This window comes from Salminus brasiliensis, chromosome 19 (genome assembly GCF_030463535.1).
Source record: "Salminus brasiliensis chromosome 19, fSalBra1.hap2, whole genome shotgun sequence".
NCBI lineage: Eukaryota > Metazoa > Chordata > Actinopteri > Characiformes > Bryconidae > Salminus > Salminus brasiliensis.
In genome coordinates this window covers 24,199,232-24,226,592 of record NC_132896.1, presented here as the reverse complement: position 1 = coordinate 24,226,592, position 27,361 = coordinate 24,199,232, and the positions used below count along the sequence as shown (strand labels likewise).

General features: G+C 39.0%; 1 protein-coding gene across 1 annotated transcript in view; it reads left to right on the top strand.

The window, feature by feature from the left end:
- The first annotated feature begins 253 nt into the window (after nucleotides 1-253).
- Nucleotides 254-27,361, top strand: part of LOC140540748 (connector enhancer of kinase suppressor of ras 2-like) — a 110,290-nt gene continuing 83,182 nt past the window's right edge. The window contains exon 1 of the mRNA XM_072663177.1: nucleotides 254-579. Coding sequence (XP_072519278.1) covers nucleotides 516-579 — 64 coding nt within the window. The 5' untranslated portion in view covers nucleotides 254-515. The remainder of the gene's footprint in view (nucleotides 580-27,361) is intronic.

Below are 27,361 nucleotides of genomic sequence, written 5' to 3'. Positions count from 1 at the left end.
CTTAAAAGGACATAGAGAAAAGTTTAGACCTCCAGTACTCTCGAGTATATAGTCCAACACCCACATGAAGGATGAAGCGCTAGTCTGTTCCCTCTCCAGTGGCAGTGCAGGCTGTCGGTGCTGCACCACTCTCTAGTGCTCACTCTCTCACAGCGGCCCATGGAGTGATGCTGCTGCAGCGCGTCGGCGAGGAAGGGAGGGGTTGCTCCACTTTGCTCGCGCGCAACGACCTCGCTCCACTACAGTAGGGGCTCATAGCCGAGAGCTCGGGCTGGCGGGGAGGGAGGGGAGCCGGACTGCAGCAGCGCATCCCGTCCCACAGCAGCTCCGATCCAGCCGGCATGCTCTGAACACCCAGCCCCCTTAATTCTGTTTTTGCAGTTCGGTGCATTTCTGACAGCTTTTGATATTTTTATTTATTATTTTTCCCCAATGCGACCACCGATCCCACCCCGTCCAGCTAGAGCCACCCGTTCGCTTCGGTGCTGATTCAGAAGAGCGCGGTGACATCGATTATGGCTCTGGTTATGGAACCTATAAGCAAATGGAACCCCAAGCAAGTGCTGGACTGGATGAAAGGTAAGCTGGAGAAACGCGCGCGCGCGTTCCTTCCTCGGTGGAGTGATTCATTTGATAGACCTTTTGGCTGGAAACCCAACGGAGAAGTGACACATGGCGCGAGTGCACGACGTGCTGTTATGCCATAAAGTCATTAAGTCAACAGATGTGGACACTTCTCTTTTGTGCTCGACTGAGCCATCATGATAAATCCACCTCGCCTTGGAGGGATTCTTACATTAAGACCCTCTTCGCTTGCATGCGTTATGAGTCAGAAGCGTGACACAGTGTTGTTGTAGCTCAGGTAGATTAATAGATGGCAATCAGTGTAGTTCGGTTCGGAAAAGTCCTCTGCAATAGCGTTCAGTCAGGACAAGCACCATGGACAGCTCACGTTGACCATACATGGCAAGTGTTCGGCTCGCACGGTTTTTTGTTAATGGTCGAGCTCACGTGAACGACTGTGATCGGCACTTTGCGAAGCAGCTGCACGGCCTCGAAGCCCAACATATGTATGATGTAATGTGTAGTAGACCGGGGGCGAACTCGTTCCGTCACGTTGAAATTACCCTGATTACTCACTGAAACCCTGGCTTGGAGAGTCAAAACGAGAGCCACGCGTTTCCCTTTCTAATGTAACGGAATGTCTCTGTGGATGAAACACCCTGTTCCCCCCGGGTTCTCTTTATACACCACATTTGACAGCACTGATGTGGATGAGGTGGCAATGGAAGCTTTCAGCACCTTCGTTTAACAGTGATATGTTGGATGGTGTGACAGATGAGCAGGGCTTGGAAGTACAGGCTAGCATACCTTTGATAGAGTGGCCTTCGCCATCATGTACAGAACATGTGTCAAATATCACTTAAATCCAAATATTTTTTCAGATGAACTGAACCTAAAACAAAAGGGATCTTTAATGTTAGGCAGTGACTCTATACAGAACCATAACGTGTGTGGTTCTAAGGTTCTTCATGGAACACTTGGTTTAATATGGTTCAATTAAAAAATACCAGCATAAAGAATGTCAATATTCTTTAGAACCTGTATTATGTAGAACCCTTCTTTTTTTATATAAAAAAGGGGTCTTTCTTCGGTACCGGTTGGTGCAGCCGTCTAAGCGTTGGTCCATCCATTGAGAGGAGTTCTCTGATTTAGTCTACAGTGATGTCACAGCCATCTTTGCACATTATTGGTCTTGCTCTCTGAGTGGATACGGCCCTCTTCTTTTCTGTTCCCTGACACAACAGAACCGGCTTAAAAAGGAGGTTCTTTAAAGGTTCTTCATTAAGGTAATGGTTCAAAGTAGAACTCAAAGAACCATTTGAATGCTTAAATGGTTCATCTGGTGGAAAACCTATTTAATGGTTTGATTAAGCAGCAAAAGGGTTTCCTAGAGTCATAGAACCATGGTCAGGGTTATATAGAACACTTTTAAGTTACACTTTAAAAAAAGGAGGGGGGGGCAGGGGGTGGGGGCTCTTCGCTCCTGTGTGGTGCAGGTGTCTAGGCACTGACCCTACCAACAGGAGATTGCCAGTTTAATCATCAGTGATGCCATAGCCATCCATGGCTGGGAGCCCAGCGCATTGCAAGCCAGGACAGGCATTTGTTACCTAGCTCACAACAGAACTGGCATAAAAAGAGGATTCTTTAGAGCTTCATTATTCAAAATAAAACCATGGCAACTCAAAGACCCACCTGAGTGCTGAAATGGTTCATTGCTTGGTTGAAAGGTTCTCTCCCTATGATGTAATATATGTGACATCAACACAAGTGCTGTATTTGAATGTGCTCATTTTGGCAAACATTGGGTTAATGTCAGGCCTGCTCATCATGGCGTGCATTGTAAAGGTATCACTTACGTGATGGGATGGCAAGTGATTGGAGAATTAAGGCGGTGAGTGGTCAACACTGCCGCTCCTGCTGATTGTGGCCAATGCAAAAGTGGAAGAGACCCAGAAGAGACTCTTGAGCACAAATGGACGGATGAGGTAGTGCTCAGCATTGGCCATAACCTAGAGATGTCTGCAGTCTCTCCTCTCCTGATCGAGACCACTTCAGGGCTTAGGATGATGAAGCTGTGCTCTTTAAAACGGAGATGCAATCAGGTCTGAGTGTGAGAGAGTGTGTGTGAGAAAGAGAGCAAAAGATGCTGTTGAAAAGCCTTCTAGATATCCTTATTTCATACTCTAGGTGAAAATCTATTTACACCTCCCCTCCTCCCATACACACACGTGCACACACACACACGTTCATTCAAGGCAAAGCTGCTGATTCTATTGTGTAAGCAAATTACAGCCATTGTGTTATAGCAACACGAAAGGCCCCACAATGCTCGTGCACCTTGAACCGCTGGGGCCAGCGAAGCCGTGCGGCTGTAAATGGGCCAGCCGTCGTCATGGCAACGCCTACCCTGGTTGTAGATCCGCGTGGAAACGGCGCGCACGTCACGCGCTGGCCAAGAGGAGAGCGCTTGGTGAGGGAGGGTTTGTTCATTTATTTATTTATTTATTTGACAGTAGAGATTTCCCCTCGCCTGCCGGGGAGAAGCCTGAAAACATAGCTAAAAGGGTTCCATGTAGTAATAACAGAGGGTTCTTCTACTCAGAGCAACAGTGGAACCACAGCTGGTGCTATGTGTTATATTTTGGAGAAGAATCGTACAGAGGTTTCTTTAAATTGTCATGATTTTACGCAGTACTGTTACATTTAATTGAGGAATTTCTGAACATCTGGGGGACTTAAGGTGCCCATCCACCCACCCACCAACCCACCCACCACCATCACATTTTTCTTTATGCAACAATAGATTTATCACTGTCAGAGGAAAACAACATTTTAAAACATTGAAATCTTAAAGGAGACAGTAGTAACGGAGCATTTCCTGCATGTTTCTGAATTCTCTTGAGGTCCACTCATAACCCTATAATGTACCAAATTAAAGTATTTTTATGTGACCATTTTCTAACCTCTCTCTATCCCTTATCATCGCCGTTCTGCAAAAACTTTGAATGATCATAACTGCCATTTTTGGCATATTTGGGACACCTACTCATACATAGTTTCTTATGTCTCTACTTTCCATAGAAGGCCTTCAACTAGATTTTGGAGCACAGCTGTCAGGATTTGATTGCATTCAGAAACAAGAGTGAGTGTTAGTGTCAAGAAGTTTGATGATCACCACTATACCTCATTCCCATCTCCCCAACTGCTTTTGATATTTTTATTTATTATTGTTCCCTAATGCGACCACCGACCCCACCCCGTCCAGCTGGAGCCACCCGTTCGCTTCAGTGCTGATTCAGAAGAGTGCAGTGACATCAAGCACCAACCATCATTCCAGAGAAAACAGTTCCACTGCTCTACAGCTCTATCCAATTGCTGCCAATAGGTTCATATTTATCTGCTGTAGAGAGTCCTATTCTATTGCCAATACTTCTCTACAGAAATTAGACAAGCTGTGTGATGTGTGTGCATTTGCACCTCGGTGCAATGACTGCAACATGAAGTAGGTGAATGCATTCAGAAAGGGTGTCCACAAACATTCGGACATATATTGTAATTTAGTGTAATTTAAAAAGTTGTTCTTTATATTGTGTCAATTTGATAAATGAATCAATAGGCAGGCTCCAATATGACTTGGACAAAAACGTTTTACACTGACTTCCATTGAAAGTTTGTTGGTTTTCCATTTCCTGTTGTAGAGTTGTAAAGTAAAATTTGGGAGATTGTGACAGCAACATTTACAGTTTTTGTTAAGAAAAACGCTGTTCCGTGCCTCATAGCCACCCTGCACATGTGGGGGTTAATAACATTTGACACAAATATATAAATGTTGGTCTTTTTGTAAAGAAATTGATATGCCTTGATTTTTTTTACACTGTGTCCAGCGCATTGGTTAATTGAAAAACAAACAAACCAAAATACGTACATACATACATTCATTCCCCCGCTGTGGCTGACAGTAAATGCTAGGAAAACTGAACTCTTAAGGGAATACAGCGATGGTTTGCAAATACTGCTGATAGTGCCAAACGTTTTCCCTTGCTATTGACAAAGACTTTCCGGTACACCATTAGCAGTCTATCTACCATCATACATATGTGAACACAGCACTGGAAATAAACGGTCTGTGCCTTTAACACTGATGTATGCAAGTTGCCGTGCATTGTGCCTCGTTCAGAAAGCAGTCTAGGTTGAAGCACTTCTAATTACTTCAGCGGGAATGGGTGGGGCTACAGTGCTGTAGGTCGTATATACGTATGTAAATGCATGGGTTTTCGAGCATCTGCATGTACCACTTTCAGCAGGAAATGGCCCCAGCCCTATAAGCTCAGAGGTTCGTTTGATTAAGCGTAGCTTTCAGGGCGATTGCTCAACCTGGATTAATGAACAGTGTGTGCTGGCATGCCCTACATAATGCAATGAACAGGTATTATGCCATTTTTTTAGGCTTCGATTTGGGACAAGCTGCTAAAGCTCCTATGTCTGTGTGTGCGCTGCCTGCGTGGCAGAAGCAGATGGAGTGTTACTATAAGAAAATACTGTGGCTCTGTGGAAGTCAAAATTCACAGATTGCCTCGCCATTTCACGACTGAAAGCCCACAGGACACATACAGTTCCAAATCTAGCCATCAAGCAAATCTGGACACGGTCCATCTACAGCATGTGGACGTGAATTAATGACTGCCTGGCTTTTCCATGCAGATGTATTGATTTTTGCTTGCTGCTATTTTTGCATCATGGGGTGCAGTGGCAACCCAGAAACACGGTCATAAGAAGTATAACCCACCTTTGCAAGTGTGCTGGCCCTTCTATGGAATTCTGGTAGTATGTTAGCACAACCTAAACATTCAGAGCTTGATTTAAAGCTTGTAACAGACATTATCACTTATCTATCTAGTGTAATGCAGTGTAACAGTGTGTCTTTCAGTAAAAAGCTCTGCCTCTGGTGTGTTCCATCTCTAACAACTGACTGAATCCTGGTTAGGCTACTACTCACATGCTCAGTAAATAAGGTGTGTAGGACTGCTAGATAGCTGGGAGTGACATTTTCCCGGTCATTGGTGGGCAAAGCTGATGTTTTAGGCCTTAATTGCTTCCTGTGAAGTTTCTGGATATATTTCTTTAACTTACAGAAAGCAATAGGCCTTTTCTTAAGACTTAGAAGACCCTGAGGGTTCCCCACTGGTAGGATCAGTATTAATATTAAAGCCTCTGTTATAGCACTATCCCAACATGAGTATGCAAAGATGTGCTTTAAATATACCATAAAAGAGGTGTAGAACAATTTTAGGTGCAAAAAAAAAGAAAGGAAATACCATCCCAATACCTTGTACTTCCACTCACTGGCCTCCTTATGAGGTCTATCTGCCTTATAGATCCAGGGTGTACTGCAGATGTGCTGTAATGCTATAGCCCATGCATTGATTGTCAACAACTCTCTACCCCATTCATCACTGGTTTATTTTGGACCACAGGACCACTTTTGATTAGATATTATGTGGAGCATGGTAGTGGTGTCATGCTGGTGAGTGTATCAGACACAGCGGTATTGCTGTGGGATTCTACACATGACAGGGCCACTGACAGGTTAGCGCCACACACATTTTTTTTCCTTTTTGAGGCTAAACTTACAAAGAGTTCTCCAGGCCAGCTTTTTGAATGAGGCATATTGCAGGGCAGCCAATCAGAAGAATACCCATGTACATATATCAAACTTAAAAGCACAGTAACACAAAACAGCCTGTTAAATTCTAAGGAACAAGAAGGGGGTCAGAAGATGGTCATAAAATTGATTCCTGAGTGTTTTTGGTACATAAAGCCACAGAAACATCATAAGTGGACCTCCGGGGTCATAAGATATGAGACACCAATCCTTTAATAATTTATAATTATTGAGCATGTCTAGCATTTAAATCATTATCAAGTAGTGTTTTTCATCTACTGATAAAACTTTGTTTTGTAGGAATCCCTCACCTTAAAATGCTAACGTTGCTAATAAGGAATGAAAGCAAGCAAGGGCCAATTAGGGTTACGTGCATGAATCAAGTTAATTGGTCCCCAATAGCCTTTATTCACTCTTAGCCACACTAGCATTTTTGGGCCCAGTATTTCATTAATTAGGCAGAGCAAATACAATGGTTTGCAGTGCATCGACACTGCAAGCTAGGGAAAGTCATCCAAAGACACATTTACGGCATTTCGCACTAAGGTGATTACACCACGCGTCGGTGGCTGAAGTCATGATTTTCCAATTGCTCCTGGGGCCTGATCTCCATATTCATCTCCCCAAATCTCTTGCCATGTTTATCAGTGCATCGCATCTTCATTACTGTTGTCTTCTTCTTGAGTCTGTGTTTATGCAAATGTGTGTTTATCTATGGAAATCAGCGTCTGCCCAACAGAATATTTTAGCAGGAAGGCTCACTAGAACACTGCTGCGAGAGCGCTGAGTGCAAATCTGCTGTTTTCTTTTTTGTTCCATGCATTTTTTAGTACAGTAAAGGCTCTTCAGCATCAGCACTAACAACAACGCTACAGTAACATAATCTGCAAAGCAAGGCAGCACAGTGGCTTGTGCCTTTACCAAGCTCAGTGTTTCTAGTGATAAAAGCATGATGAAAGCGGTGAAAGTGTAGACTCAATCAGTAAATTTCAGACATTTGGTTGCTGTCCAGCAAAAACCTTGTAGCTTCAGTTTTTCACATTTTTTGAAATTTCATGATGACTAGACCAATAGACGTGCTCCAAAATGACTTTTTTGAGAGTTGACAAAATGAGTTTTGTACACTAACACTAAACAAAAATTTTAACAAAAATAATAAAATAGAGATATTAATACTGAAAGTCAAGCCTGTCATGATCAGGTCATTTTGCCCCCTGATCCGAGCAGAGTCTCTTAATGCTGAGTGTCAGCCGATACTGATGCAATCTTTGTGTTTGTATAAATAACCCAGCCACACAGTTTAGATGAGATGTGATGCTGATTAATACGGAAGTAAAAACACTATATTCAGTAGCAGTTTCTATAATGAGACATTCTTGACTGAGTTTAGTAGACTTTTAAAAAAAGTTTTTAAAGTCTTATAATGTGTTTAATATCTTATATCAGTCAAAATATGTTGTGTGTAGTAATACTTGCTCTGGACTAATATCTGCTGTTGTTTGTTGACTAGTAATGTGAACTGTTTTATGATGGGTGAATGTGCTGTGATTTGTTTTTCTCTTGCGTGAATTATGGTATGTCTTCATGTTCCACTGTAAAATAGTTCCATACTGCAGACTCTAAACTCTTTTATTTACCTTCTGAGAACGCTCCTCAGTGCTACCAGAATGTCAGTTAATGGCGACTTGGGCACACCAGATGATGCTTTGGTTAAAACTAAATTTTGGAAGTTGTCTGGGATTAAAATAGCTGGTAGTTTATCAATAAAATACGCCTGGAGTGGCCCCAGTCCTGACTCACTGGATCGGATTGGAACATGCCTACTGAAACTGCTTGTAGTAACTACGCTATTTAAAAAAAAAAAAACTGTACTCTGACATATTAGCTATCTACCTGTCTAAATGTGTGGCGATGTCTGACCATCAATTAGGTGGGCACTTCCCACCGCCAGCACAGCCATAACCACCCTACTGATTTGAAATAAATGACAACAAATGATTGTTGTGGTGCCTTGCCGTTAGTTCCTTTTTGCAATTACAGTGGACATCTAAGCCACTCCTTTATCTTTCCTTTTTCATACCCAGTGAAGGGAAAAGCAGCCGTAATCACAGAACCCTGGTGTTGCTATGGAGTTGCAGTAGTCTATCGATCCAGTCTGACTAATTGCATGTAGCTACTGGCTGCTCATAGTACATTCCTTGCTGGGTTGAAGGTGGAAAAATGTACTTTATCTCCGCCTCACGGTCCCAAAGCAACGCTAGATTGTCTCGTTTTTATCCACCCATTATGATTTTCCATCCCTTTTCAACTCCCTCCACTCTTTTCCCTTTGATATCATCACTGGACCCCAGTTCTCTCTGTAATCAGCAGCACCACAGAGCAAACAACTCCCATGAAATGCTTTCTTCCTCTGATAGACCACTTCAGTTTTATTGTTTCTAATCAGCCGGTCAACATAATTAACTGCTATTAATATCAGTTAGTAGACACTGAAACGCCGGGGAAATTAAAAATGCACTTTCTACTTACATGAACACATTATAATTGGCCAGTGAATCTTTGCTGGTTTGGCTTTGTACTCCAGGACATCACACTTGATATAAAAAAATGAAATAATGACTGGGACTTTAAATGAAAGAGTTGTTTGTTGCAGTATGCAAACATCATCTATTTCAGAACTCACCATTCTCTCTCCAGCCCACACACAAAAACAAGTATTAAACACACACACACACACACACACACACACACACACACATATATATATATATATATCAAATCTTCATTAAAGTGAACCCAGTCAGTGGCTGGAAGATCACAGAGAAGTCAGCAACCAATCCTGTATTCTGCTAACTTTATTTGTTTAAACTGCATACAATAAACTGGCCTAGACTCCCCACATAAAGGTTTGGCCCTCACTACCCATAAATTTTTAGGAATGCCCTTTGCAGCATGATAAGCGACTGAGACCCCGTTTACACCTGGTCACTTTATGTGACTAGTATCTGGATTGTTTCCTGATAAGACTTTAGCCACATGCATTTACACTTTATAGTCAAATGTGCCTCCGGTAAGTCAGACTGGAATCTGATTGCTGTGTGGGACTGAATATGCAAATCTGTTCATTGCACAGCGGTTATTACTTTCGTTTTGGTTGTACTTTGGAGCCGTTTGGTTGTCGAACGCGTCTCAGCGGTGCTTAAATGTGTCTCAGACCACCCCTGAAGTGGTTTGAGTGATCGGATTTGTATCCATTTAATGTTTTATGGGTGCGTTTACACTCTTTTTTGTGGCTTTGCCGTATCCAGACATAATTCTGATACTCAAGACATGTGAAGTGACCGTTTCTGAGATTCTAAAACAAAATTCACAAACAAAAGTCAAAAACAGTGTGGGATTCTTGTTTTGATTAGCTTGTAGCTAACTTTTGTTTAGTTCAACCAAGTTAGGTTTTGGTGTCGCTTATGCACAACAGAAAAAAAAGTAAAACACTGACATCACATGCCTGGAATTTCCATAGCTGAATATCCGCTAATAGTAGATTAATTTATATAAATATTTTATTTATTAACATGAATAATCAATTTTTAATTGTCATTACATGATCACTAATCATTAAATAATCGTTTGTTTAAAGCTGGCACTGGTTTGTGCACTCATAGCTCATAGTAATAAAACATTTTGCTACTTAACTGGTATTTTTTTGGCTATTCTGATTAGTTGCAGTATTTTGGATGATTAATATTGGCGCAGTCATCGTGGTGTATGCTGCTTTTTCTAACTGGGCAGCAGGTTGCTGCATTTTTTTAGACTGTGTAAGAAATGACCAAAAAGGGGGGTGGGAAATGCCAGGACCTAAAGTCATGCCTGTCTATCTGCCATTTTCTCTGCCATTGAGTTCTTGAGAATGCTAAGACTAGTAATGTCAAACATCAGTGTCAATGTTTAAAAAAAAACTAAACCCTTGCAGTTTGCACAATGCCTCTCTTTCTCTCTCTGGTGCTAATGCTACTATTGAGCACCTGTGCAAATAGAACGATACTCTTTAGTACTCTTGTTCGATAAAACTGATGGGCTAATCTCTAACAGAGAGCAATGGAAATGCTTTCCCCCTCCAATGAACTGTTTCTAATCAGTTGTTAAGCATACTCTGGTTGATTTTTTTCTCCCATGAGAAAGCATGTAAACATGCACACAGCTCCTGTAAGTGATGCACGGAATTTACTAGATTCAAACGTGTGCGTCATTTCCACATGAATAATCTCTCCTTTTATTTGGTATTTCAGTTTACTTACGGTCTGTGGTAATTGTGTAGATACAGTATTTGATTCATGTGGAAGTAATGAACAATGAATCAAGTAAATACAACACATAGCTTTTTCAGTGCATATGTAGACTGCTGCTGCTGCATGGGTTTATCTCAAACACAGCATCATGTTTAACTGTGTTCAACCAAACACAGTTTTTTTTTTTTGCAACCTTTTTGCAACCAAAAAGGTAGAATAGATAGCTAGACAGACATAGTTGTATGGGTATAGATGACTAGATGGCTATATTGCTAGCTAGCTAGCTAGATAGATGGATGGATGGATGGATGGATGGATAGATAGATAGATAGATAGATAGATAGATAGATGATCAACACTCAATCAATACAATCTTTCCAACAGATAGGCAGACAGAAGGGGCATTTCAGAAGGATAGTTAGCTAGATAGATAGACAGACAGATAGTTGCAGATGGATAGATAGATAGATAGATAGATAGCTAGACAGACAGATAGTTGCAGATGGATAGATAGATAGATAGATAGATAGCTAGACAGACAGAGAGTTGTAGATGGATAGATAGATAGATAGATAGATAGCTAGACAGACAGAGAGTTGTAGATGGATAAATAGCTAGACAGATAGATAGATCTATAGACAGACAGATAGGCAGACAGAGAGGTGCAGCTGGATAGATGGATAGATACACACACACGTGCATATTTATCAGGCATATATATATATATATATATATATATATATATATATATATATATATATATATACAGAGAGTTGTAAGGATATAGATTGCTTGCTAGCTAGATAGATCGATAGACATGTAGATGGTCAACACTGAATCAATACAATCCAAAAGGTTTCTGAGAAATCCGGTCCCTAGACAGCCTCTATCACAGCATGTCTGCACACTGTATGCGCTGCTTTTTCTGTTTTAGCCACCCAGGGACCTTGAGTAAACGGGCACTAGTAGATTTCTGACACAACACAGTGGAAAGTGTTCACACTGGTTACATCACAGTCTGGTAATGGCAGCCCTCACAACAGAAAGGCTATGCTGAGATTAATATAGGGGTGTGCAATACAATGATATGTTTAAAATTTTATTGTTAGCATGATACATTATGTTATGCAACACTATGATAACATCATGTGGTCAGTATTGTTACAACAATGAACAACAGTATATGTAGTTTAAATATATTTTAACCTGACATAGAGACTGCTTGTCTGTTCACTTTCTCACTGGAATTATAGTTATAATGTATCATGAAAAATATCAGTAGTAAGTATTTTGTGATATATATGCCACATCATCCCACTCTGAGGTTTGGGTCGTCTATCTATCGACCAAATATAAGTTTTACCATGGCTGCTGCTACACCAGCCTGTGCAGCAACTCTAGACCCAGACAGGCCACAAGCTGTTCTTCCCTCTGGGGTTTGGCAGGAGGTACATCAGCATCAAACACTGATCACCAGATTGAGAAGCAGTTTCCACCCTTAAGCTGTATGCATCTGCTGAGTCCAGATACATATGGACTTGCCTACGCATGCCGGGGCAAAATCATTTCAGGGCTGTCACTATTGATTATATTAGTCATCAAGTAATCTACCAATTAATGGCGTAAGCATTTTATTATCCAAAAAAGCCAACTATAACAGGCCTAACCTGTTAAAGGGGAACTCAATAGTTTTGTAAAAAAATAAATAAATAAAAAAAAAAACTCTGTAGCAGTAAATTCATTAGATGTAATTCAGAGATGCTTTGGGCACTGTCCACAGTAGCATTTATATATGGACAAAAGCATTTGGGACGCCCGCATTCATTGTTTCTTTCGAACTCAGATGTATTTAAAAAGACTTTATTCTGCCATCTTATCACCAAATCCCAAAACGTATTGGATGGAGCACCATCACTCCAGAGGACACAGTTCCACAGCCCCAAAGCTCAATGGTGGGGCAGCTGTATACTCCTCTAGCCCACTCCTAGCATTAGGCATGGTGCCAGTAGGTGATGTTATCTGCTCCGGAGAATTCTGTTCCATTGGCAGTACTTCTCTACAGGGACTAGACAAACTGTGTGTGTGCATTTGCACATCTGTGTCAGCAGTGAGTGCAACTTAAACTAGATTCATTAAAATAATTTTAAACTATACATTTTACTACTGCTCAAACTGCACATTATCAAGGTTGCTCATCAAAACCATGGGATTCCCAAGAGCATTACAAATCTCATTTCCAATTGCAGGATGTTGAAAAGGCAGCTGACCTGCTAAAGCAAAGCAGTCCGTAGAGTATTACTAAAAATTATGAAAAAAGGGATCAGCTTTAGCTGTGTAAGACTGAAAGAAGTGTGCTCTAGTTGCTGGTTTTAATGCAAGATAATCTAATGACGAGAGAGAAAAGAGGTCAGGAAACTTTCAAGGCCCTACACAGTGAAGTCGTCTTTTCTTGGACGACTACAAAACATCACAGTATTTGAAGACAAACAAAATTTTTGTATCTAGACATTCAGGCCACATGCAATGAAACGACCATGTCTGCCAAGGATCTAACTGCGTGCACTATTTTAACCACTTTGCTCCATGGACAATTGTGGACGAGATTTTCTTTATGCTTGGATCTTAGCCTGATTATTTATGTTCCTGACGCTATTATTTAGAGGAGTGGAAAGTGGAATGTAACCCCGTAGCTAATATACTAAATAATAATAATAATAATAATAATAATAAGGTGTATCACCTTTATCCATTAGTTAGTTTGTTATTTTAGCATGCTCAGCTAACTCATGTGGACAGAGGACAGTGTGATCTCGCGATTATCACAACTTTCTGGCTGGGGCAGTGGCGTGGTTGGTGCAGGCGGGGATTTGCCGTTCAGGAGACAATAAGATGCTTTGGTGTTTACACTACAAGAATATTGTGGTCATATGCATCTCTGACCATCTCTGAATGTGGTTCAAGTGATCGGATTGTGTCCTTCCTACTTTAAAGTATCCAGCCCAAAGTTCTTGTAGGTTTTAAAAGGTCCTCCTTTCACCTTTACGATGGAAGGGTATTTTCGAGTTTTTCAACCACAACATCTAGCTATAGATACTATTCTGCCAATTTAGAAAGCAAGCAGGCATGTTTTCAGTACATGTACCAATAGGTAAACTGTGGTAAAAAAACTGTAACGCAAAATGATTTTCTTATTTTTACACATTAATACAGGATTCAATTGATGTGTGTGGCCATACAAGACCAGAACTATGTGTTTCATTAGGGTACTACAGATGTGGTATTTTGATGTATGTGTATTTTGATCCATGCATTCTCCTTACTTACTCAGTGGCAGCGGTGCTATACTGTCTCGTATTGATCCAGCTCCACATTGAGTATTGAGTTTGCCAACAGACTTAACAGGTCTGAACTGAATAATCACTATTTTTGGCTTGGCAGATGAACTAGCCTACATGAAATGCGCTCACAACATATCAGCTCCCCATCCGCCCAGGGCGAACGAGTGATTCATCAGATTCACTCATAGCTACGGACCAGTTGGTTTCTTTGATGACTGTTAGGAAGGCTCTTGCCAAGCAGATGAAGTCAGTGGCTGGCCGGCACTGTTAATGTAGAGTTCAACCATGCTGGAATATTAGCGAGGAAACAGTGAGCTCTTAAAACAACACTCCAGCAACTAAACCCATATTAAAAAGAGATAAAACACTGCTGAGAAAGCAGCATTGTGGTGTAGACGGTAGATGAAGTCACAGCAGAAGACTAGGCAACAGCTAGTATTATTAAAATAGCTGAGGTTCGGTAGGAGGAACATGTCAGAGGGTCTCCTCCTAGTCTAATGTCCATAAAATTATGTATATTTATATATTCTACCTATAAATGTGGAGTTCATTCCAGATCATATTTAATCAATATGTTTTTGGATATTTCTAGGTTTTTCAGGTTTTTCATGTCAATAGATACAGAGAAAAGTTCTGGAAGTTTATTATTAATAATATTATGAAATTATTTGGTATTTTAGTGTATACTAATATATATAAAACTAATAAATTCTACCCTAAAGTTTGAAAAAAAAAAAATTGTAGTTTTACATACATTTGATTGTAATTTTAGAAAACACAAAAAATGGAATTTGTAATTACTGGCATAATACTTCAAATAACAGTTGGGTTGTTAATTTGCAGAGACTTTCAGTAATGTTAGAAGGTTATGTACACAATCACAAAAGGAAAAAACAATTTAAACCTTTAGGAGTTATTTTACATAAAAATAGGATTTTGTCATCCAGTGTATGTCAAATGGGCCGTGTGTACATTGTGTGTTACATGTATTTTTAATGTAAAATATATATAACTCTCTTAATATATGGCAATCTGGGGGGGGAGTATTTTTTTAAATTTTATTTATTGATATAAAAACTGGTGTCTAGTAATAGTAAAAGTACGTAGAAGAGCTCTAATGTGAAATAATGTGAACTTGCCCTTTAACTCTGCAGTATCTCTCAGTCTTAGCTCCATTTATCAAAGTGGGGTCTGGCCTTCTAGCTCAAATCAAAAGCCGCCTGCACTCCATCCCAAGATCTCAAGGTTCCCTGCCTCATACATACATTCTCCTCCCCTACCATAATCATATGCTAATGGAATTGCCAGGACTCGCAAAACAGAATTGTACACAGCAGTATTGATAGGAACCAAATGTTCCAAGCGTTTAATGCATCTAAAAAGCTACATCACATAAATGTTTTTTTTTTAATAGTTAGTAATGCAATGCCTGATGTCTGAAACCTGAGACCTTTTACAATAGTTACTGAGGTGTGAATTGGTTTAAAACACATCCAATATTTGAAACACGTATTTGAAATAATTCATTAATAGCAAAAAGCTATGTGCACTTTTTCTTTCTATAGTTACCACACTTCTGCCATTATCAACATTACGGGTAATATGTATAGCCTCCCTGGTGGTTTCAGATAGACTAAACAAACTAAAATGGCTATATTTGTATCTCAGACCCCTGTAGTAAAATCAGAGTCAGTAAGTTCCTCTACAAGACACCATTGTACTTGGTCTACATGTCAGCCAAATAAACGATGCTCATGTTTTGAAAACTCTACTTAAACAGTAAGGGAAAACTGGACCAAATCAAAACATGCTCATTTTTTATTCTTGGCACTGCTCAGCACAGGGGTTTTACCTATTTGCACCAGGACAGTTTAGATGTAATGATGGGGTTCAATATACTTAAACTATCAACAGAGCCAGGAAATGCTACACATGTTCAAAGATTCGAGAGAGAAGAGAAAGAGTCCCTAAACCCTTAGTTTTGGTACACCTACAGCACTAGTTAGTGGTCTCTAACCAATAGATCCATCTAAATACTGCCTTCAGTGCTTGATTGGCTTAAAAAAGGTGGGTTAGATTTGTACTGGAGGTGAAAACTATTGGAAAGTAGATCTCCAGGAGGAGGGTTGCTCAACACTGAAGTACAGTGTGTATTAAGATCAATGAACCATGGTTTATATGTTCAATGACAGTCAATTATATATGATTGGCTTGCAGTTGCTTTTTAATCAAGTATCTTTGAATAAATAATCATTTGAATTAATACAAAGAGCCAGTTATGTTCTGCTGCATGAAACGGAATTCAGAAATGACCCATAAAATGACTATGAATATGACAATGCAAAAAAATGAAATGTAGAGTGCAGATGAAACAGAATCTACATTGCATAGCCCCTGATTTTTTTATTGCCTTTGTAACTGAGTGCCTGTAAGCAATAATTCAGCCTTACGCATGTGTGCAGCTATGCACAAAACAGGTCCCCCATGAATGGAAAACCCCAGTATCAGCACTAAGCACAGACAAGCTAGCATCTCCACTGAATTCATGACAAATAGGCAAACTAAAAGCAAAGCGAGGCCTAAGGACATGCGATTCCAGCAGAAAGAGAGGAGTAAGGCAGCCGGCCCGCTCTATTGATAATCTGTGAGAGGGATGGAGAATCTGTTAGTCACACTTCTCGTTAAAATTGCTTTGGCCAGCTGGTTGGGGGATCTGTACTGGAGCAGTCAAGTATAGGACAGAAGTAGCAATGTGAGCCCACATAGGCTCTAGTCAATGTTGCTAACACACAGAGACACACACACACACACACACACACACACACACACACACACACACACACACACACATACAGACACACATTGCAGGCCTGATGTGGCCAGACAGTGCAGACAGTGAAACAGATCATTGTAGGTAAAATTATTTCATCAGTTCGGCTCAGCATCTTACAGTTTGGATACTTTTACAATATTATCAGCCAAGCTAGTCAATTCCGAGACAATTGATAAGCGCTGAACATTCAGATGTTAAAGACTATGTCTAATAGACCATGAGAAAGAAATACATGTAAAACACTTTAGATAAATATATTCTGAAATGTAGTGCGTATGTGTCTTACATCTGCAGAATATATCCAAAAGTGTCCAGACACCCCTTCTAATTACAGAATTGAGCTGCTTTAAGGTGGACCCATTACTGATACAGAATTTAACCGCACATAAGATCTCCTACAAGAATGGGATACTGTGTAACAACTGTACACAAGCCTTCGGTCACCATGTCCAATGCAGAGTGTCAGCTAGAGGGGTGTAAAGCCCATCCTTAGGAAAGAGTTGGAGTGCTGTTTGGTATCCAGAATTATCATCCAACATCATGCCTGACTTCACCAATGCTCTTGTGTCTGAGACCAATTAGATTCTCACATGTTCCAATATCTAGTGCATAGCCTTCCCAAAAGTGTGGAGACTGTTACTTAGACAAACTTCCCATAAATACATTTAATTTCTGAAGAAATACTGAAGATGTCTACAAACATTCATCTTTGAATTCATTGCTCTCTCAATGTCCGCATGGTGTCCAGTCCCTGGGGAAGCAAAGTAGCCCCAAACCATGATGCGTCCTCCAGCCTGCTGCACAGTTGAAATTTTGGTGTTAGTGTTTATTTTTCTTTATTTATTTTTCTTTTTCCTCCAAAGAAGTATTGTGCATTTGTGCTAAGAATTTATACTTTTGTCTCATCTACCCATGAAATTTTCCCAGCAGGATTGTGGAACATCCAGGTGGTCTTGTGCAAAAGACAAGCTGCAATTGTATTTTTTTGGACAGCAGCGACTTTGTTCTTCAGTGTTTTTCTAATAGTGTACAAAGGTTTTTGCAGGTTGTAGTGTCTTCTGTGGGTCTTGTGCCCAGGATTACTCAGGATTACCCGTTACCCAGGATTGCCTGTTGTGCTCTTGGATCTTAGCAGGATGTCCACTTCTAGGGGGCGTAATAACTTGTCTAACTGTAATTTGATGCTTTTCTAGCTTCATGCATTTCTATAACATGTCTTATGAGATTCACTAAAAGTTGCATCTAGGCTTTATTAAGAACTGATTTGTCTCAGTAAACAACCTTTCTTTGAGAGAAGTCATTAACACAGAGGTTCACTTACATTTTATAGCCTGCACTGTCATTGTTTACTTAATGTACTCATTAAGGTTTTGTGTTTGTCTATAATTGTGATTTAGATAACGTTCAGTCCGAGAAATTTGGGTAATTCCAAAGGTTTCCCAGACTTTTTCTTGCAACTGCATAAAGACTTTATTGTGGTTAGACTTCTAGGAAGCAGATCAGGTAACAAACCGCTAGTGAAAGAGGCATGAGCGGAAACACGGAAGACTGGCTCAAATTATGCTGAGTATTATCGCTGAGCTTTCGGGAATCAGGATGCAATGCCGGCATTGCTGATGCAGATATAAGTGATGCATTTTTCAAAGAGAAGCCATGTCTTAGCTCGCTTTCCTTTGTCACGTCTTACCCAGCCCTTACAACCTTTTTCTCTTGTGAACTCCTGCCCTTTGCCAGCCTGGAGAATTTCTAATTAGCAAGACAATTGGAGAGATAATGTGGAGGAAAGAGACGCATGCACTTGAGGATGAATCATCTTATCATCAACTACATATTTGCAGTCACTCACACAAGACAAAGCTAGATATCCTCCTCGACTTTCTTAACCTTAGTAGTCAATAACAAAAGTGTGTAATTTTATATTTTTTCTGCAGTAAAAATGCTAGTAACAGTTGCAGTATTTTCAGCTACAAATACATCATGAAGAACACTCCATGCAACTTCGAGAAGCTTATTTGGAGTGGACAGATACAAAAAAAATCCCCTGGAGTTAAATCCATCATTAAGAAATGAAAGTGGTGAAGAACTGGGGCAACAGTTGTCGTATGCAGAGTCTCTCCCATCTCAGCTGCTTTTAACTTTTAACTCCTTCAGAGTAGTCATAGGTGTCTTGGCAGCCTCCCTTATTAGCTTCCTTCTTGCACAGTGGGGTTTGTGAGGACAGTCTGGTCTAAGCAAATTTACACATGTACCATATTCCTTTTATTTGTTAATAATAGATTTACCTGAACTCCAGGGGATGTTTAGTGGCTTACTTTTGTCTCCATCCCCTGACATATACACTTCAGTAAGAGTTGCATGGAGTGTTTTTGGGTCTTCATGGTGTATTTGTAGTAGGGAGTGCTGATTAAGCAGTGATTGGACCTCCCAGACAAGTGTGTCTAAACTACAATCACCTGAGTGCAGTGAATGTTTCTCCCCATTTCACTAATTGTAAGACTACTAGCACTAATTGCCTAGAGCTCTGTTGAATTAGGTCAGTCACTTAAAAGGTGGGTGAATATTTATGCAGTCATTTATTTTACATTATATATTTTTATTTAATTGACATTACTTTGTAGAAATATGTTTCCACTTTGACATTAAAGATTGCCCTTTGTAAATTCTAGTTAAAATAGCCAAATTATTTTGACCATGATTTAACCATTTATATAAGCAATTAAGGGGAAAAAACTTTTGTAGAATTCTAGTCTTGTTTTTTGGTCATGTAATGACGAACATATCACAATATGAAAATACAAAAATGTGTTAATTAAATTGTGTCTTACTAAATTATTACGATGATAATGCAAATTCAATGATCGCCTCTAAATTAATCCAATGTTATTAGCAAGCTAACACTGTTGCACCACACTAACATGCTATAAATTTTATAATAAGTGACCGATGGTGGCATGCAGTGTAAATGTTGGAAGATAGTATCAGTGTTCTTGCTCAAAAGTTTTGTCGACAATCTCTCTTAAGTACTGAGTACTATGGTTCTGTTTCACAATACACCTTTTCATCAAGTTTAGATTTCATTATACATGACCAGACATGCCTGGACTTCAACTATGAGTGCTCTTCGTTCATGTTTCCATCCGGTTTATTTGTTTCAAAACTGACAGAAAAGCTTTGGTCTGACATTATACATAGCGATGCCAGCCATGGCCCAATCTGTGCAATGGAGGGGGTGCATATTTCCTGCCAGAACCATTCCCTCAGAGACACTGATGAAAGTGAACGTATAGCTGGATTTATTTGTGCAAGACACTGGAGAAGATGTGAAAGTAGGTCATAGCTATATAGCCCCAAAGGGTCCACTGGAACCAGAATCAAGACTGTGGTCCCTTTGATTCTTTATTCATCACATCTTTATATAACTGCTTGGCAGCACAGTAAGAGATAGGCGTGTTTAAAAAAACTGTGTTTGCCACTCAGCTGAGGCAGTGCCACAGGTGAACGGTGATAATTACTAGCTCGGGAGGCGAAGCTGCACAAAGGGACAAGTGAGTGAGAAAAAAAAAAAAAAACAACAGGGTGACAAAACTAGGGTTTTCAATTAAAATTCAGAGGACAACAATCCTGAGGTATTCTGCAGCTAAGCAGCAATTTGCCATCCGGGGGTTGAGAACAATGAGGCTGGTTTTATGTGTTGCGAACTGAACAATGAACCGGGTTTCGTTGCAGCTTTCTTTTCTGACTCCTCTTTTTTCCCTAGCGAATGAGCAATTACATCTGCCTTCAGGAATGTTTTCAAAGATAGTGATGGTTGGAAGCTACTGGACGTCCAACCTTCCAAGGAAAATGACAGTGAAACGTCCTTATTACTGCTGAAATTAAAAAAAAATCAAGTCAAAATAGTCTGCAGGAAATACCTTTACCTAGTTTTACTGCAGCGACAATCATGTTCTAGGTATAATCGTCATGAATCAGCTTTAATTTGAGCAAAACAAAATAACATTTTTAACAGTATAGTTTATTTATGTTGCCAGAATTAACAATTTACCATAGCTTAACAATTTTCATGCTGTGAGACACAAAAAGGTCTCTTGGCTGATGCTTTGAATAAGCAGCATAAGGCAGGGAAAACACTAAGCTACGCACTAACATTGCTACAAAGAGAGTTCTTCTGAGCAATGCTGTAGTATGGTGCTTTTTTGGGCCAAAGTTGGACTATGAGGACATTTGATTTGACCCACCAGAAAACCCCTTACCTATTTACAGAGTGAACTCAGCTCATTAAATAGTCCTGTAGTCTGTTTCTCTGCATACTTTGTTAGCCTCTTTTCACACTGTTCTTCAACGTTTAGGATGCTGTGAGGGATAGTGAATCATGTGTGCACAGCAATTCCTAAAGAGAGACACTGGCAGATATTAACATTATTGTTGTGCAGGGGTACCCAACAGCCCTGAAAGGATGGTCTCCAGCTAAGTTTTGTAGTTAGCAACTCATCAGCAACTCATCAGTTGCTAGACAAACTGGTTGGCTTAGAGTAGGGTAACTTCTCGGAACTTTGCTGAAAACCAGCCCTCCAGGACTGGAGTTGTGTACCACTGTTGCAGTGGTAGTATGACTGGTGCAAAATATAATACCAATAGCAAAATATACATAAACATTAAGAATGTTGTGTACACATAAATTATTAATTAGATTAAATGTTTTAATCTAGTTTAATCTAGTTTACTAGATGGCAACTACATACCAGCCATTACATTTCTACATTTGAGAGGGTTACAAACTTGCATATATATTACAATCTTTTTATGCATTTAAATATGTTTTATTGCAAATAATGCTGTTGGATAGACAATTTAGGTGTCACATCATTGACCCAGTAGGAGTTTATGAAAGCATTTTTTTTAATTTAGTACTACTAGTGCATTTTGTCTGTGTCAAAAGATTGAAAATGTTTTGTGATGCATTTTTGCCCCAACGGTCCACTTATATTGCTGATTTGTTCTATATAAATGTGTACAATAATTGTAATTAATAACAGTTATTATCTAACAATGTACTTACATAATTGCATTTAGTTGGTACAGCAAAACAACAATAACTACACTTTTAAGGGTTAAAGAACCTCTAAATAATGTAAAGGTTCCTTGGGAACCTCTGTCTTTACTAGAGCCAGACTGCTCCAGGGCCTATATCCTGTCCCTGTCAATAAGTGCTTGCTCCTGTGGAGTGCATCCAAGTCCAAACAGTTGCTACCGTTACATGAGCAGTGCCGACATGGGCAGCATGATGATGCTCGATGCTTTCATGTTTCTGGCAGGGGCCTGAGCTCAGGAGCACTCTGCTCAGTGCCCTTTATAGGGGCTGCAGCTGCTGTGCCCAATTCAAGTAATGAACACAGCTCCTCCATTCAAATGGGGTTCATCTCCTGTGTATGGCACAGAGGCATAAAGGACCTGCATTACCAAGGAGTTAAAAGGGCTCTCATGGCCCTAGCTGATCTCAGGTGGCTGTGAGAGGAGATGCAGGAGAATCTTTGTACACATGAATGTATCAAAAATGTGTTAGGCTGTGGTTCTAAACGGGTGGTGCTGTGAGGACCGCGGTACCTGAAAATATGAGCAAATGCAGGGACAGGACACATGAAGGTAGATGGCCTGCTAGATGGTTTCTAGTCAAAGCACTGTGCTGATCTCCCCTGAGGGGACATGGTTTTGTCTAGCAGTGCTGAGTTTGAAAAGGCACGTAGAACTCAATGCTTTGCCTGCAGCAGTGCTGGAACGTCAGGGCCTCGCCTGTCTGTCAAGGTTCTGCCAAAAGCATTGCACAGAAGCGCCACAGAGAAGCTATAGAAATGCGCTCTTGTTGGTCACAGCCAAGGAGTTAGAACAATGAAAAGGAAGTAGACACATGGCATAAATAGATCTTAAAGTTATCAGAAGTTACAGCTAAACGATTTCTTTGAACTGTACATTTGGTTCCTATATTCACAAAGCTTCTTAGCATAAGTGCTGGTCTGGGATCAGATTCCTTTGTTATTACCATGAGCTTGTTGACAGGAACAGATCCAAGATCAGCATTCCTGCTTTTGAGAAGCTTTACAATACAGACAAGAGAAGATACATGAACCAGTTTTGTCTTTTTATTGTCAATTTCAGAAAAAATCATTATTTTACTTTTAGGGTTTTAGAGCATACCACTTATCCAAAGGGAATCGGTGCTACCATGCTGATAGCAAAGTGACTGTCCTATCCATTTATCATTTACAGTGTTAGAGAACTAATAATCATGCACAGAAGTTAAAAAAGTTAAAGCTTATGTTAGTGTTTTTATTCTCTCTTTCAACAAGTAAGTACACAGTAAGCCTTTTTAGCTAAATAGGACAACACACTTACAACAGAAATACAGTAGCATTCAATTAATTGACAAAAGCTAATTTAATACAGTATTCATTTTTATGTAACCTCAAACAGATCATATTAAGTTGCTGTGAATTAATGTCTTATTGATAAGTGATTTATTATTAATTTATTTAATGCCAGAAAGTAAGCTAGCCATCTAGCTAATGGAAAACATGTTACCAGAACAGCAGACACATTAACAAGGCAATGAACCCACCATATAATAAGTGATGATTGGTGCAGTGGTAGGAACCGCCTCTAGACAACTGTGATTGGATGAAGTTTTGGCACAAACATTTCAGTGCAGAGTTGGGAGGGTTACTTATGTACTTATATACTTATATATTAAAGTAATATAATGTTTACTTTCAGTTACTTTGCATTATTTGACTAATTTATTGTATTAGTATTTTATTAGTATATTATTATTATTAAGTATACTAATTTAAATTAAGACTTAAAACTTCAAACCCTATGTGTCATCATCCTATGTGTAAACACCAAATACAAAACATGTCTCATGTCCACGTCAAACAATCGTGTGTTCTCATGAAACAAATCCCTTGTCTACTACATTATATATACCCCTGCTGCTGGAACAACATTTTATCTTCAAAATAGGAACTCCACAGGGAAAAAGACACCTTAAAGTTAATGAAATAATAAATATAAAATAAATATAAATAATAAATATAATATAAATATAAATAAACATTAATGTTTAAAGACTGTAAAAAAGTAAAATTCCAAAAATATTTTAAATATTTTGGATGATTTATATTGGTCAGTATATCATGAAATGTTTAAACATCTGGCTAGCTTCATAAATAAGATTTAGCTTACTAAGTTATTGTGATTAATACTTTTAGTACTAAAATCTTACACAGAAACACACCTCACAACAGCATCTCACAAACACTAATTGTTTAACTCGATTAGAAACTAAATAGCTAATCCTTTTTAAATCTTAATGTAATCCTGCTTGTAATCACCCTGTTTTTACAATGTACCTGAAGTAAATACTAGCTAAATACTTTTTCACTGTAACTGTAATGGATTTTTGTGTCCTGATTTTGTTTTGTTTGTGTCTTGATTTTGTTGTTAACATATTTTACCTGGAGCAGATCTGAAACTTAGAAAGTTTTAAAGTTTGAATGGAACCTATGACCTACAAATTGTGAAAGGAAAGGACAGTGTTGGGCAGGTATTGGAAGCAAAGTGCTGCATTCATATTAATTAGCTGTGCTCTCAGAGCACCGTTGTAATATTCAAAATGTAATATTTCTTTTCAAAACATGATAATCTTCTTCTTGGCACAAAGTATTTAGACAAGTGCTATTTATGCCATTTGAACCAGTAGTAATTCAGACTAAAGCTCAGCTGCTCATGCATTGTTGAGATAGAATTCATGATTATAGGCCTTGTGTCCAAATACTGCTTTCAAATGACTTTCAAAGTGATAGCTTCAGCACCTTCAGCACACCTTCTGCTGGAGAGTGCTCATGGGATGCCTATGGATAAATCAATAAACAGTAAACTCACAAAATCAATAGCAAAGAGGACAGCTAAATTTACCCTCCAGAGCCTCCATTGTAACAAGAATATACAGGTTGTATGCTACGAGAATGAAAGGCTACTGTATTTATGGTATACAGTATAGGAAATATACAGTCAATGTTCAGAACATGACATTGAAATTGAAACTGTGGTCCTATGGACATCATGTAAATATAGGGTTCTGGTTAAAACATAATGTGGTTGAATTATTAAAAATAATAAAGAAATTCTGATCTCGCTTAACTTGTCTACTCAAAAAAATGTTTTAATGGATTTAAAAAAAAACATTTTATGGTCAGATTTGAGAAAATATACTATTTTACTCATTTGATTACATAATTATATTTAAATAGCTATGAGAATATTGATTGGTAATTGATAAAAGATAGTTGGTAGCAAAGCTACCAAAGCTAAAGGCATAATGTGATGGCACCTGCCATCCGAATTAGTGAAGTGAACACAAACAGCCTGCAAATGTAAAGCTTATTTTGTCAGACAAATTTTGAAACAGGGTGTTGTCAGGGTGTATTTATTATTACTTGCTTAAGGGCTGTGGCCTGATGGTCTCAGCTGTTGTTTATGTGCGGAAGAAGATGGGGCGACTCAAGCATGTAGCTGCCAATGCCTAAATCCAGCCACCGTGTCCCAAAGCATGGCAAATGGGGGAAGGGGTCACTGAAGGAAGTTATTCTTAGTAGACCCGCAGGCAAGGGGACTTTCTCTTCCAGTGGTGTCATCAAGTCTCTGCCAATCTGCTGAAAAGGCAATTTCAAGGCTAACTTGAGGCTGTGGATGTATGTGGTAGCATTTAAGTCAGGCTGTGAGATATATATATATGTGTGTGTGTGTGTGTGTGTGTGTGTGTGCGCAGTATATGAACTTAAACTTATAATCTTAAAGACTATGCCAGTCAGCTTTTACAGGCTTTATATATCTGTGGAGTAAACAGGTATAAAGTGTCCTTGATTACTTCACTAGTAAAAGTACTGTTACAATAGTGAAACTGTACTAAAATAAAAATAAAATTACTTCTGTAAAAATCTGCTCAGACAAAAATGAACAGTAACTTTAAGGAAAATTACTTTTTTAATGCCTCTGTTCAAATACACATTGTGTTGATTTTCTTAGTGACACTAATACCGGCCTTATGTTGGAATAAAAACAGATTGTTTAGATGTGGGAGAGCATAAGACTTTAGTCTTTTAAAAGTATTCTCAGAGTCTTCTAGTGTATGGTTAGCATTAGCGAATAAGTCCTCAACAAGAAACAAACTTGTGCTATTGTTAAACTAAAAATCTGTACAGTCTGACACCCTCACACATCTGTCACTTTAGTCTATGTTACTCATAGACTAAAAACTAATAATGTTAAACAATGTTCATCAGGACATCAAGATGAAAGACTGAGTTAAGACATGATTTTATTCAGACACTGGAAATTTGTCTGCAACAGTGAAATTGCTTAAAAAATCATTTGGTGGAAGGCCTGCATTACATGTGAACTTGTTTCTTTCTAAATGTGACATATTGAAAATAATATAAAAAAGATATATGTGCTTTTGTTAACAGTTTATTAATTACATTAACAGTAATTAATTTGACAGATTTAAGAATTAAAAAACACTCCACACATCTGCAATAATTAAGTAGTTTATTAAGGGTTTATAAGTAGTTCATAAAATGAAGTCTTATGAAAAAGACTCTTTTTCTCTATACTTTTCACTGTTGAAAAACTATTCCCCAACTGAAAATCTACATGGTCGATGTGGGTGGGATATCAATCATTACTGTTTTTGTACATACATAAAGCACTTCACTAGACTAACAGTAAAATATGGCACCAGATATTTTGGGCATAATCTCAAAATACAGTCAAGTGAAAAATTAATAGGATAGATCAGTTTTGAGGATCTTAGCTTGGCCAATAAACAAAGAAAGTGATGGATATTCTTCTCTTCTCTTCTCATAGCTGTGGTCTCCTCTGCTTAGGTGTGCAGAATAATCAGGATTTTTTATGTAGTACTTCTGGGTGCCAGTAATCTTAGAACCGTATCGCAAAAAATATTACAAAATAATTAGTTTACTTCAACCAGCCTCTGTTTCCTGCATTGTCCTCCTGTTATGATTCTAGTTATTGATATTGTCAAAAGTCCATGATAAAATGTTACACATTCCTTAATGAGTCATAAAATGTACAGAAATGCTTAAAGTGTTGTTAGTGTGATTGACTACAGATATGTAGAAATACATGATTATTATTAGCAGAGTAGCAGTAGCTAGTCTAACCATTTGCTGTTAGACATGGAAAACTATACACATAGAAGACTTTGGACATGAAGGAATGAACAGGGTCAGCAACATGTCATGCTTAAAGAGGCTGTGGCATTCAAGCATTGATTGATTGGTGTTAATGGTGTCCAAAGTGTGCCAAGAAACTAATTAAACCATTAAACCTCCTACACCAGCCTGCACTATCTATACACGGCATGTTGGGTTCAAGGATTCAAGCTGGTGCAAAATTCTGACCCAACCAACTGGGTGCAGAAATCGATATTCATCAGAGTGGGCTGGTTGTTTCCAGTATTCTACTGTCCAGTTTTGATGAGCCTGTGTCTACTGCAGCCTCAGCTTTCTGTTCTTGACAAAAGTAGAGCCTGATGTAAGCTTCTGTTGTTGTAGTTCTAGTGCCTAAAAGTTTGAGTTGTTGGACATTTTGTAATGCG